This window comes from Nomascus leucogenys, chromosome 7b (genome assembly GCF_006542625.1).
Source record: "Nomascus leucogenys isolate Asia chromosome 7b, Asia_NLE_v1, whole genome shotgun sequence".
Taxonomy (NCBI): Eukaryota; Metazoa; Chordata; class Mammalia; order Primates; family Hylobatidae; genus Nomascus; species Nomascus leucogenys.
In genome coordinates, this window is record NC_044387.1 from 68,509,596 (window position 1) to 68,522,610 (window position 13,015).

Consider the following 13,015-nt stretch of genomic DNA (forward strand, 5'->3'; position numbering starts at 1 on the left):
TCTAAGTTTAGAAGCAGGATATGGAACATTCGAGACAATTTTGTGAGTTACTCTAACATTTCTTTTTACTTATATTAGAAACACATGATTTTTGTTTGTGATTATATAGATGTTTTCTAGTAGCTTCAGTTGTTTATATATGAAGATATATGCACATGAATGTATATATCATAATGTAAAGGATATTTCATGTGGATTTCAGCAAAACACTGGAACTTATTCTCAGGATTCATTTTAATTTTAATATCGACTTGTTGAATGGTTTCTTTTTCTTAAACAGCTTTATTAAGATAACATTCACACACTATACAATTTACTCATTGTGTGTATGGTTTGTAGAAACAAGAATAACGAAATAATGATTAAAAATGAGCATTTGTGGAGCTATGGTTTAGTTGGAGCGATAGTCGTTAACCTAAACCATTAGAGAAAAACTTGACCTCCTCAAAGCTTTCTTTTTAATGTGAAATAATAATAATGGCCTGCTTTTATTGGGCATTTATAATGCTCAGTCTCTGTTCAAGTCATTGTTGTAAGTGTTGTACTGAACTCATTATTCCACACTATAACTCAATGAGGAGATAAGGAAATAGAAGTAGAGAAAGGTTGAATAATTTGCCCAAGGTCCCATAACAAGTCATGGCTGACGTTGGGAATGGAGCCTGCTGGGCATTTGGTGTCAGAGCCCCAGATTCCTAACCACCCACAGTGTGGCATTTGGAAGAAAATGAATCTCAAGATTTCCTTAACTCTCTCCCCAGATCACTTCTCTTGACTTTAGATTTATTGACTCACACGCGGATCAGAGGCAACAGCCCTCTAATTCAGGAACAGGTTGGGAGTTGGTAGAAAAGTAAAGGTTTAATTATGGGTTTGAGGCTGCCCCTGGCAAGTCATGGAACATCTTTGTCAATAAAACACAGGGGTTGCAGTCAGCTGGATGTGGCTGGGGAGAGCCTGGAGCTCTTTGATTCTGTGATTTTACTTTCTTAAAGATTGTTATCAACCAATAGTGATAAGATTTCAATTACAAATATTGGGATTCTCCTGACTAAAGAGGACAAATGGATGACTTTATAATTCAATTTTTCCTGCAGAATATGCCATATAAGCTGTCTAATGGCTGTGATATTTAAGGGAAAAAAAGCATCATTTTCTGTAAAGACCAATTAATAGATAATATGTACTTGGGTTTACTTGAATATTAGTGACTTCCCTTTAATCAGTTTATTTCAGTGGAATAACAGTGAGATGGTGGGGGGAACACTTGGTTGTTTATATGATTCTTTTTTTCTCCTGAGTTTTTTTGTGCTAATATCTCTTTTCTTCCTGTGCCTTAGATGCTGTCATTTTTTCAGGGGATGTTTACCTTCTATCATCAGGGCCATGAACTTGCCAAAGACTTCAATCACTACAAAATGGAACTACAGATCAACATTCAGAATGTAAGGAAATGAAAGCTTTCTTTATAAAAAGATGTTCGAAAAGTGTATTTTTCATTTGTGTGTTGTATGAAAAGCCTTAAATGAAGACAACGCTGATCTGTTGGACTGAGAAATTGAGGGTATGCTGCCACCTGCTGGTCAACTCTTGGTGTGACCAACTGCTCTACAGTTGGTTGAGGCTTGGGAAATTCTGCCTCCTGGCGGCTTTTCCTGCAGTTTCTGGGTCAATTCTAAGGATAAGCTTTGTTATGTTAACTCTAAATCAGCTATGTCTGCAACAGACAAAACAGCACTCCACTTTAAGGCATTGAATTTATAATGCACTACATTTCTTCTCCTTTAACTGAGCATCTTGATTTTTGTTCCCAGACAGGCTTATCATTTGAGTAGAATTTCTTCCCTACATTTTATGCATATTTACTAATGCATTGGTGTTTACAGTTGCTATTGGTCTTGATTATTTTCCTTTGGAAAATGTGTGCTTTTCTGCCAGGTCTCAGATAAAGAGATTTAGGAGAATGTTACTACGCAGTATACTGTATGTCATTTTGATCAGGTGGTGTGTGTTTTTCCTTTCAATACTAGTTGATCCTGGAAGTGTCCTCATTGACGAGCTGGTCAGGGTATGTTGAGCGTAATTTGAGGTCTCATTAGGAATGTAGTGAGATAGCTTTGTGACAGACTCACAGCACATAATGAAAGACACACAGGTAGTTGGATGGGAAGCTGTGGTTGTTGCCTGCTCTTCATTTCTTTCACAATTAGAAGTTGAGAGTGAGCCAGGCACAGTGGTTCATGCCTGTAATCCCAGCACTTTGGGAGGCCTAGGCGGGCAGATCGCGAGGTCAAGAGATTGAGACAATCCTGGCCAACATGGTGAAACCCTGTCTCCACTAAAAATACGAAAATTAGCTGGGTATGGTGGAGTGCGCCTGTAATCCCAGCTACTCGGGGAGGCTGAGGCAGGAGAATTGCTTGAACCCGGGAAGCGGAGGTTGCAGTGATCCGAGACCGTGCCACTGCACTCCAGCCTGGGTGACAGAGTGAGACTCTGTCTCAAAAAAAAAAAAAAAAAAAAAAGTTGAGGGTGAATACTTTCTGTGTAGATTTTGTTTCTAACTTTTTTTTTTTTTTAATGTACAGTTCCCTATACTTGGGAGTGTAGCTGATAAAACCTCTTATTTTTATAATTTATGTGTCAACTTGTATTTGAGGATTGTTTGGATATTCAGCTGGGCTAATGATAGAGTTCTGGAGTAGATTCTTTCTTTTTCTGCTGCTGTGGTCTCACAATTTGTGAATACGGTTATAAAATATGCGGTATGACTATAATGTGACAAAACTTAAAAATCCAAAATGGATATGTGTGGATTCATTCTAGTCACCCCAAAATTGTCCCTGCAGGTGGTAGAATATTGAGTCTAATGATGTTGAGTTTTTTTTGGGTTTTTTTTTGAGACAGGGTGTCACTCTGTCACTGAGGCTGAAGTACAGTGGCACAATCATTGCTCACTGCAGCCTCAACCTTCTAGGCTCAAGTAGTCCTCCTGCCTCAGCCTCCTGAGTAGCTGGGACTACAGATGCATGCCAGCACACCCAGCTAATTTTTTTTTCTTTTTGGTAGAGATGGCATCTCATTGTGTTGCCCAGGCTGCTCAAGCTTCAGAGTTCAAGTGATCCTCCTTCCTCAGCCTCCCAAGATCCTGGCATTATGGGGGTGAGCCACCATGCCTGGCCGATGTTGAGATTATTCAGAATATTTTTGCAGGCAGCGGAAAACAGTTATGTAAAAAGAACACTAGATAGTTTACATAAGTGGTCCCCAACCTTTTTGGCACCAGGGACTGGTTTTAAGGAAGACAATTCTATAGATGCACTGGGGGTGGGAGAAGGTCGGGTATGGTTTCGTGATGAAACTTTTCCACCTCAGGTCATCAGGCATTAGATTCTCATAAGGACTACACAATCTAGATCCTTCATGTGTGCAGTTAACAATAGGGTTCATGGTCCTGTGAGAATCTAATGCCACCGCGGATCTGATAGAAGGTGGACTCAGGCGGTTATGCTCACCTGCCGCTCACCTCCTGCCATGTGACCCGGTTCCTAACAGGCCATGGACCAGTACTGGTCAGCAGCCTGGGGGTTGGGGACCCCTGCTTGAGATCATAACTCATGTTTTCCCCTCCACTTACTGGCTATATAATTTGTGGAAATTCACCTCTTCTGTCTGGACCTCATTTGTCAAGTGCAGGGCTGGCCAGAATGAGAACCTTCAGGCAAGACTGTATATACAACTTCTACAATCGAGGTAAAATGAAGAAGATAGTGCCCCTTATTTAGAGACAATTAAGAGTTTCAGATCGGAGGCACTTGATCATTAAACCAAGCAGAAGCTCTTCTGAGCACAGGGCGGTGTAGACTGCATAGGTGAATGCCCTTGAAGCCAGCTCTCTGCCTCAGACTCTGGGGTGAGCTGTAGGGAAATGTCAGTCTCTTGGGATGTTCAGTGAAACTCCTTGCACAGCTGGTTTATTTGTGGAAGTGTGTTTATAACACACCTGTGGGGAAGGGGGGGTCTGTTTACCTTTATATAAACCAAAAAACTTTCAGAGGCATTAAATATTTAGATGGGAATGAGCAGTATTCAGTCTGGAAATCTTATGAACAAACCTTGAAGCTAAGCTATCATTTGAAATGTTTCACAAAATGACCTGGTTGGAATCCTTAAAATATTTAGAACTTACACAATTGACAACAGTAATCATTCTCTGTAGAGAAATGGGGAAATGACAGTTTATTGAAAAAAAGCCTTTTTTGTATTCTCTGTCACTTAAGGATGTGGTCATCAGTAAATTGCCCTACATTCTCAACCTTTTCTCTAAATATTCCTCTCTTGATTTTATTTGGCTGTTTCTTGATAAACACTCTTACAACTCAGAGTTTCTTTCTGTGTCACCTTCAGTATTGAGAACACCTGATCTAGGTGGCGTCTTTGCTCTTCAAAATTTTAGCTTTTAGCTAATTTTTTATCAGAAACACGAGCAGTCATGAAAAGCAGGTCACTCATTCTGTATCATCTGCTATACCTCAGTGATGTAATTTGCTCATTTCTTGGCTATTCATCTCATTCCTTGATGTCAGTTTTTTATTATGATAAAGAGAAAATGCTGGGTATATAAAACAACATATTGTTGAAAAAAGCCCCAGTTTTTTTTCGTGTGTGTGTGTGTGTGTGTGTGTGTGGCATTTATTTGTTTGTTTGTTTGAGATGGAGTCTCGCCCTGTCACCCAGGCTGGAGTGCAGCGGCCCAATCAATCTTGGCTCACTGCAAGCTCCACCTCCCGGGTTCATGACATTCTCCTGCCTGTAGCTGGGACTACAGGCACCTGCCACCATGCCCGGCTAATTTTTTTGTATTTTTTGGTAGAGATGGGGATTCACCGTGTTAGTCAGGATGGTCTCAATCTCCTGACCTCATGATCCGCCTGCCTTGGCCTCCCAAAGTGTTGGGATTACAGGCGTGAGCCACCGTGCCCAGCCGCATATATGTATTTTAGGAAACATAATCAAATGTTAACTGCCTCTGCATTATAACATCATAAATATTTTGGTCATCTTTTTAGTATTTAATTTTAGTAAAAAAGCAAAACTTTTATAGTCAGAAAAAGGTAAAAGTTATTTAAAAGCGAAAACCTATTTTTCCCCATCTGATAATACCTATTGTATTGTAAAAGTGGCTAGATTTTTTTTTTTTTTTTGAGAAATGGAGTCTTCATTTTCTGTAATCTAGAGTAGTAAATGGAAATCAAGAAATCAGCAAGGTGGCTTTTAGGAAATGGGTTTTCCAGAAGAAATTTGGAAATTGCCTCAAATTTAAAGAATATTTTAAGAAACTAATTTTGAACTTTTGTGATTTCTGTCTCCCAAAGAATGTGGGGAAGAAGAGACTAGAATAGAATTCTTCCTGGAAGGAAATACAGTGTGCAAAATTTTAGGATTTGTAAAGAGTCCCTAGAAGATAACAAGAATGGGTAGGAAGTATTTAAGAATATGGGCAAAATATTTTTGTCGCAATGTTCTAAGGAAAGTAGAATACCAAAACTACAGACTGTGTGTGTGTGTGTGTGTTTTTTTTTTTTTTTTTTTTTTGAGATGGAGTCTTGCTCTGTTGCCCAGGCTAGAGTGCAGTGGCCCAGTCTCGGCTCACTGTAAGCTCCGCCTCCTGGGTTCAGGCCATTCTCCTGCCTCAGCCTCCCGAGTAGCTGGGACTACAGGCGCCCGCCACCGTGCCTGGCTAATTTTTGTATTTTTAGTAGAGACGGGGTTTCACCGTGTTAGCCAGGATGGTCTCGATCTCCTGACCTTGTGATCCGCCCACCTCGGCCTCCCAAAGTGCTGGGATTACAGGCGTGAGCCACCGCGCCCAGCCGTGTGTGTGTTTTTAAAAGAGATTAGAAATGGCCACATCAAAATATAACAGCCGTTACTTGAGGGGTGGGCTTATGGTTAGCTTTAGTCTTACTTATCCCTTTTGTTTTTGCCCCCCAAATAGGACTATTCATGTCTGTCTCTCTGTTTTACGATGATACGGATTAGTTTCTATTAGGCAGGATGGCCTCGATCTCCTGACCTTGTGATCCACCCACTTGGCCTCCCACAGTGCTGGGATTACAGGCGTGAGCCACCGTGCCCGGCCCAGAAAAAAGTTTTTTAAAGGTGTTTTCTCTTTCAATCAGATTTAAAATAGTAAAATAATAAGGCTTAATTTAAAGCTAGTTTATTTGGAAATGTTTAATTACTAAAGCATGTAAAGAAAACAAGGCAGCAATGATCTTTTATTGGATAGATAGCATTAGACAGTGTCCTACCATACAGATTATTGTGAGGATTAAAGAACCATGTAAATGCTCAAATGTTACTTACTGTAACGTTTGGGGTCTAACATTATTGTAATTAGAAGATGCCCTCATATGTATTTGGAACTTATAATTGGAAATTGCAAGGTTTTAGCCATTCTACTGAGCTTATGCAAAGTTTTCAATTCATAATTTACTTAAAAATGGTACATTTGAAAAATAGTAGCTGGGGATGGTGGCTCACGCCTATAAACCCAGCACTTTGGGACATTGAGGCAGGAGGATCACTTGAGCCTTGGAGCTCAGGACCAGCCTGGGCAACACAGTGAGACCCTGTCTCCACAAAAAATAGAGAAAAATTAGCTGGAGGTGGTGGTGCATGTGAGTAGTCCCTGTACTCGGGAGGCTGAGGTGGGAAGATCATTTGAGCCTGGGAGGTCGAGGCTGCAGTGAACTGTGATTGTGCCACTTTTCTCCAGCCTGAGCAACAGAGTGAGATTCAGTCAAAAAAAAAAAAAAAAAAAAAAAGCCTTCCATTCCCAGTGCAGAAAATAAACCTCTGAGGAAGTCGGGTAGAGTGAGGGAGAGGGGGACCTCATGGAGACATCTGCAGCAGGGATAGTGGAGTGGTGATGAGACAGAGGTGGCTGCTGGGGCATTTGGGAGATTGCTTATGCTGAGCAGAGATGTTAAGTGAGCACATAAGCAGACATGTTGAGAATGAGAACCAGGCTTCTTACTGTCTGGGAAGAAATTCACAAATTTGGAAGGAGAGAGACTGGAAGGAAACCTGAAGAACTGGAGTAGAATTAGATTTCTTGGTAGGAAGTCATGGGTTTTCAAATATATAGGTAGATATAGAAGTAGTGATTGTGTGTTTGTATAAACACGTGTGCTCTGTGTATACAGTTGACCCTTGAACAACGTTGGGGTTAGCACCCCTGCGCTATTGGATGTCTGCAGGTAACTTTTGACTTCCCCCAAACTTGACTACTAATCACCTACTGTTGATCAGAAGCCTTACCCATAACAGAAGTAGTTGATTACCACATATTTTGTGTGTTCTATGTATGATATACTGTGTTCTTACCATGAAGTAAGCTAGAGAAAAGAAAATGTTACTATAAAAATCATCAGGAAGAGAAAATATACTTACTATTCATTAAGTGGAAGTGGATCATCATAAAGGCCTTCATGTGTGTCTTCATAACGAGTAGGCTGAGGAGGAAGACTTGCTGTCGCAGGAGTTGTAGATGGGGAGGAAAATCCATATATAAGTAGATCCACAAAGTTCAAGCCTGTGTTAAGCCTCAGCTGTGTGTACATCTATTTCCTGAGGCTGTCTGCTGAGAAGTCCTTAGCTGTGAGCACACTGTTCCCAGATCTTGGTTTCCAAATACTAAATACTCTCCACTAAAAAGAACAAGAGTTCCTTTCCAGGACTGGGGCAGGGAAAGTATAAGATGAGCCTAGGGTACCTTATTGGACCAGAAGGTAAGGAACTGGTCGAAGAATTAAGGGGACCAGTCAAAAGACAGAAGCCAGTTCGAAGGAACTCCTGCTGCTCAAATCTAGGGCAATTTGAGCATGAACATAAATAATAGGATTATTGGCTGAAACAGAAGTGTGTGCACATGTTCACACCTGTGATAGCATCCATACATGTATGGCATGCACATATATGCATATGTGTATATATATTATACACACATGGGGGGAAACGAGGGTTGGGAGGAATCTCAGCAAAATGACCAAGGAGGGGAATAAAATCAGGGTGAAATTAGTACAAAGATGGGGATAAGGGCAGGGGATGGTGGCTCATGCTTATAATCCCAACAGTGTGGGAGGCTGAAGTGGGTAGATTGCTTGAGCCCAGGAGTTCGAGACCAGCCTGGGCCCCGTGATGAGACCCCCGTCTCTACAAACACACACACACACACACACACACACACACACACATTTAGCCTGGCGTGGTGGTGTACGCCTGTAGTCCCAGTTCCTCTGGAGGCTGAGGTGAGAGGACGACTTGAGTTCAGGAGGCTGAGGCTGCGGTGAGGTATTACCATGCCACTGTACTCCAGCCTGGGAGACAGAGTGAGACCCTGTCTTTAAAAAAAAAAAAAAATTGGGGATAAGAAAACCTGGAGAAATGGAGGGAGAGAGGGAACCTAGCCATCAACAACTGAGTTCTACTTTCTTTGCAGTCTTACACTTTCTTACAGGACATAAGCTGATTTTTCTTGCAGCTCTTAGTTTGTGTGTTTTTTTTTAAAAAAAACCTGCAGACAGGTTTTCCCTTTTACAATCTACATTTATCAGACTCTCCATCCCTTTACAAAAAAGATGTGCCATTCTAACATTTTGCCACGCTTAGGACCCTTGGCAGCCCCTTTTATTGTAGGGAGGAAAGAGGAGAAATTTCAATAATAATTTTCTGTTTCAGTTCCTCCACAGTTTCACATCAGCAGTTTTTTGGTGTTAATACAATTATTTTTGAGCCTGGATGAAAGAAGTGTCCAGGAACACGGTGGTGCCGACTCATCACAATTGCCTTGGTAATTCTGTCACTTCACCTTGTATATACATTTTCAGTGTAGCCGTTTGACAGATATTGGCACACCAAGTGTCCTGGGTTTTAGAAATGTGATTTGTCTCTTCAGATATCAAAGACATTATTTGTGTAGGTGAGATTTTTTTTCCCCCTTCTGTCTTCTGGGAAGAAATGTCATTTTCAAGTGCAATTGCCATGACCTGGAAAAACTGACACTTGTATTTATTAGTTTGCAAAGAAGAATTAAACTTTTTCAGATTCTGAGTATTTACAGACTGCTAATGTAACAGTAACAAATCAGATTGATTGAGTCAGATTGGTTGTTGCACAGGAAATACTTCTCAGGTAGATATATTAAAACCTACTTATGTTTAAACCTAAAATTTAGTAATAGTGTGAGACCTGAAGGCAGGAATTTTTATTTTGAATAATAAAATTATTAATGGAGTTAGAAAGCCTCCAAAGTAACCTGTAGTAACCTTGGCTTATACTCCTCTGGTAGCTATTTTACTGCTATTTTTTTTTCTTTGCACATGAATCTCAGGAGGCACACTGAAAAGAATGGGGGTATTTTGAGAAATTTATAAAAAAGTTATTTAGAGTTAAAAAATGTAATTACATTTATGCAGAGACTTTAAAATGTTCATGCGAAAACTCATATGAGAACTTAACATTTATGTGTGTTTTTTAATCCATTTCAGACAAGGAATCGATTTGAAGGAACAAGGTCAGAAGTGGAAGAGCTTATGAACAAAATCAGACAGAATCCCAAGGACCACAAACGAGCAAGTCAGTTTACAGCCGAAGGCTACCTGTATGTCCAGGAAAAAAGTAAGAGGCCCTCCAGCAGTGGCTGTGTGGCTGCTTAAAAATGCAAATTATTGAAAACTCTGCTATTCTTGCCATTACTATGACATTTTGGGCAATTATTCCTACCCCTTTCTCTGCCTGTTCCTATCGCCTAGTGGGTGTATTTCATGTTTAGGAGAAACACATTCCAGCCCTGGAGAAGGTACTGTGAGGTTAGGAGTGGCTGTGAGCACCCTGTTCTTCAGACACCCCACCAGCTTCTGTTTTACACTGTGTGCACCCCAGGAACATGCTTGTAGGAGAGTCAGAATTTGGTGTAAGGCTGAAAATGAGCCAGAGTTACGAGGGTATTATGTTTTTTCTCTTTCCCCCTCACCTTTACCCTCATCACCAGTGCACACAGACACACACATTCATACACACGTACGCATCCTCTCCCTCCCACAACCCTGCCTCTCCGTCACCTTAAGGTCAAGAGGGACATATTAGTATTTTTCTTCTTCCTTCATACCATTTTTGTTCCCACCAATCTGAGATAGCTGGTTCTTACTAAAATCATCAGGAAGATTGCAGATGGTGATAAAAGATATTCCTACGTGGCATCCTAACTTGTAGGCTCTTTAGTCTTTGTTGCTGTCTTAGCAAATATGCAGTGCATAGATTGTTCTCATTTTGAAAATTAAAAGACCTGTATTTCTTTCAGACTTTGAACATTTGGTCTTATTTTAACAGCTAAGTTTTTAACGTTTACTACTTCAACTGTACAACCCAATTACTAGTTAGCAGAAAGGATGAGAATGTGAAATGTGTCTCTTTACTATTTCCCTCCCTCTCCACCCTTAACTGTAATTAGGGTGTTTTACAGTTTTCACTTCATTTACGTGTGGCTGATTTACAGGACTTTCAATCTGACCTAAAAATTTAGTAGTAGACATGATTCAGGGAATGGTTACAGGGTATCTGTGCTTTGAATAGAAGTTAATGTTCTGTGCAGACAGCAGGATGGTTGTGCCTTTTCCATTTGCCCTTATTTAATCTGGAATCTCGCAGCCTTCACCTCTTGTGAGCAGTAGTATGATATGGCAGAAGTCTCCATTTTTCTCATACATTATCTTCTTAATCTCAGTTTTTAAAATTGAATTTGAAAGAAGTAAATTAAAACTCAAGATAGGGCCGGGCGCGGTGGCTCACGCTTGTAATCCCAGCACTCTGGGAGGCTGAGGTGGGTGGATCACGAGGTCAGGAGATCGAGACCATCCTGGCTAATACAGTGAAACCCCGTCTCTACTAAAAAATATAAAAAATTAGCTGGGCGTAGTGGCGGACGCCTGTAGTCCCAGCTACTCGGGAGGCTGAGGCAGGAGAATGGCATGAACCTGGGAGGCGGAGCGTGCAGTGAGCCAAGATCGCGCCACTGCACTCCAGCCTGGGCGACAAAGCGAGACTCTGTCTCAAAAAAAGAAAAAAACAAAAACAAAAAAAAAAACCTCGAAAGTCTTGAGAATGTTAGAATTATTTTTTATTATATGCCCAAGTGAAAAATCACAGGAAACTTTAATTTTTAGATTCATCACTGTTGCCTTTGAGAGAAAATTGGACTGAAACAACATAACGGTAGTGGTAAAATTCTTTGCTCATTACTATATACCCAGCACTGTGCTAAACTCGTATACAACTTGTCTCATTTATCCATAAAACAGCCCTATGAAGTATAAGGTACTATTACTCTTCCCCATTTATGAATGAAAATGGAGGCACTGGGAGGTAAATAATGTTCCCTAGGTCATACAACTACTAAATGCTGGAGTTGTCATTCTGAACCTGGAGTCTGTGTTGGTAATGTCTTCCGTACATTTCTTGGTGCTTGGACAGGCGTGAAAGAACATCATTAGTGTGTGTGCTCAGAGCTGGTTGAATAGGCTCTGTTGGTTGTCAGAAGGGAATGGTGGCTTTAAGTAGTGGAAAGACCTTGATATTTGGGGCCAGAGATTCTGATTTAAGGTTCGGCTTTGTCATTTTCCAGGCATTTGGGCTAAGCTTGAATTTTTTTTAGATTAAAAAGACAGTATCATCCTCTCTGGGCAGTTTTTTTTTTCTTAGAGTTAAATAAAATATCTGTGCAATATTTTTTGTGAACCATAGAACACAGTACAAATGCTGGTTCTTTAAAACACAAAGCAATGGTTCCCAAATTCAGGTCTTTGGACTAATGATGGTCTGAGATAAAATTGATTGTGGTCTGGTAACCCCTTTCATCTATTACCCCTATCCCAAATAATGTAATTAGCTTTTCCTAAAGCTAGCTAAAAGCATTCCTTTTACATGGGTTATTTTTGCCTTTCTGAGCTTTTTTGATTTTTAGGTGTAGAAGCTTTGTTTGTTCGTACGTGAAATTACGGTGATAACAGATGTTAATTGCTTTTTAAAAAATGTGTTGACTCAGTAAAGTAAGAAATTGTCAACTTCTGCTGGGCCTAACCTTTAATTTGTTACAGTTGGACTTTTATTGGCATGTGAAGTTCCAGATGCTAGAGGTCCCTCTGACATACAGAATTGTCCTATGAGCCCTGATGGTGGTACTGCTGACTTAGTAAGAGTGGAAAAAGGGGTTCAGAGAATGTTCTGGGGCATACTTGGACAGTCACTCCTATTGAGTCTTACATTTCTTATTATTCATACTTTATTTTTTGCTGGGATTACAGGCATGAGCCACCATGCCCGGCCATTCTCTTGGTTCTTAAGATTTTCTAGACCTTACTGATTACAGTAATGTTAAGCCAGACAATACCAATGTTAATTTATTTTATTTTATTTTTTGACAGTGTTGCTCCGTCACCCAGGTTGGAGTGCGGTGGCATGATCTCATCTCACTGCAACTTCCGCCGCCTGGGTTCAAGCTATTCTCCTGCCGCACCCTCCCCAGTAGCTGGGATTACCAGCACGCACCACCACACCCAGCTAATTTTTGTATTTTGTATTTTTTTTTTTTTTTGAGACGGAGTCTCTGTCACCCAGGCTGGAGTGCAGTGGCGCGATCTCAGCTCACTGCAACCTCCGCCTCCTGGGTTCAGGCTGTTCCCCTGCCTCAGCCTCCCGAGTAGCTGGGACTACAGGCACGTGCCACCATGCCTGGCTAAATTTTTTGTATTTTAGTAGAGACAGAGTTTCACAACGTTGGCCAGGACGGTCTCCATCTCCTGACTTCGTGATCCACCTGCCTTGGCCTCCCAAAGTGCTGGGATTACAGGCGTGAGCCACTGCGCCCGGCCCATACTTCATTTTTAAAGGCTAGCTTTCAATCATTAGTAAGAACAGCTGCTTACCAGGGTGCTGTTCATGGACTTAAAGCACT

The 13,015-nt window shown here is 40.9% G+C and overlaps 1 protein-coding gene across 1 annotated transcript in view; it reads left to right on the forward strand.

Annotated features, from left to right (window-relative positions):
• The window catches only part of ARHGAP10 (Rho GTPase activating protein 10), a 348,170-nt gene that overhangs the window by 133,584 nt on the left and 201,571 nt on the right, over window positions 1-13,015 (forward strand). The window contains exons 7-8 of the mRNA XM_030816218.1: window positions 1,341-1,445; window positions 9,555-9,684. Coding sequence (XP_030672078.1) covers window positions 1,341-1,445; window positions 9,555-9,684 — 235 coding nt within the window. The remainder of the gene's footprint in view (window positions 1-1,340; window positions 1,446-9,554; window positions 9,685-13,015) is intronic.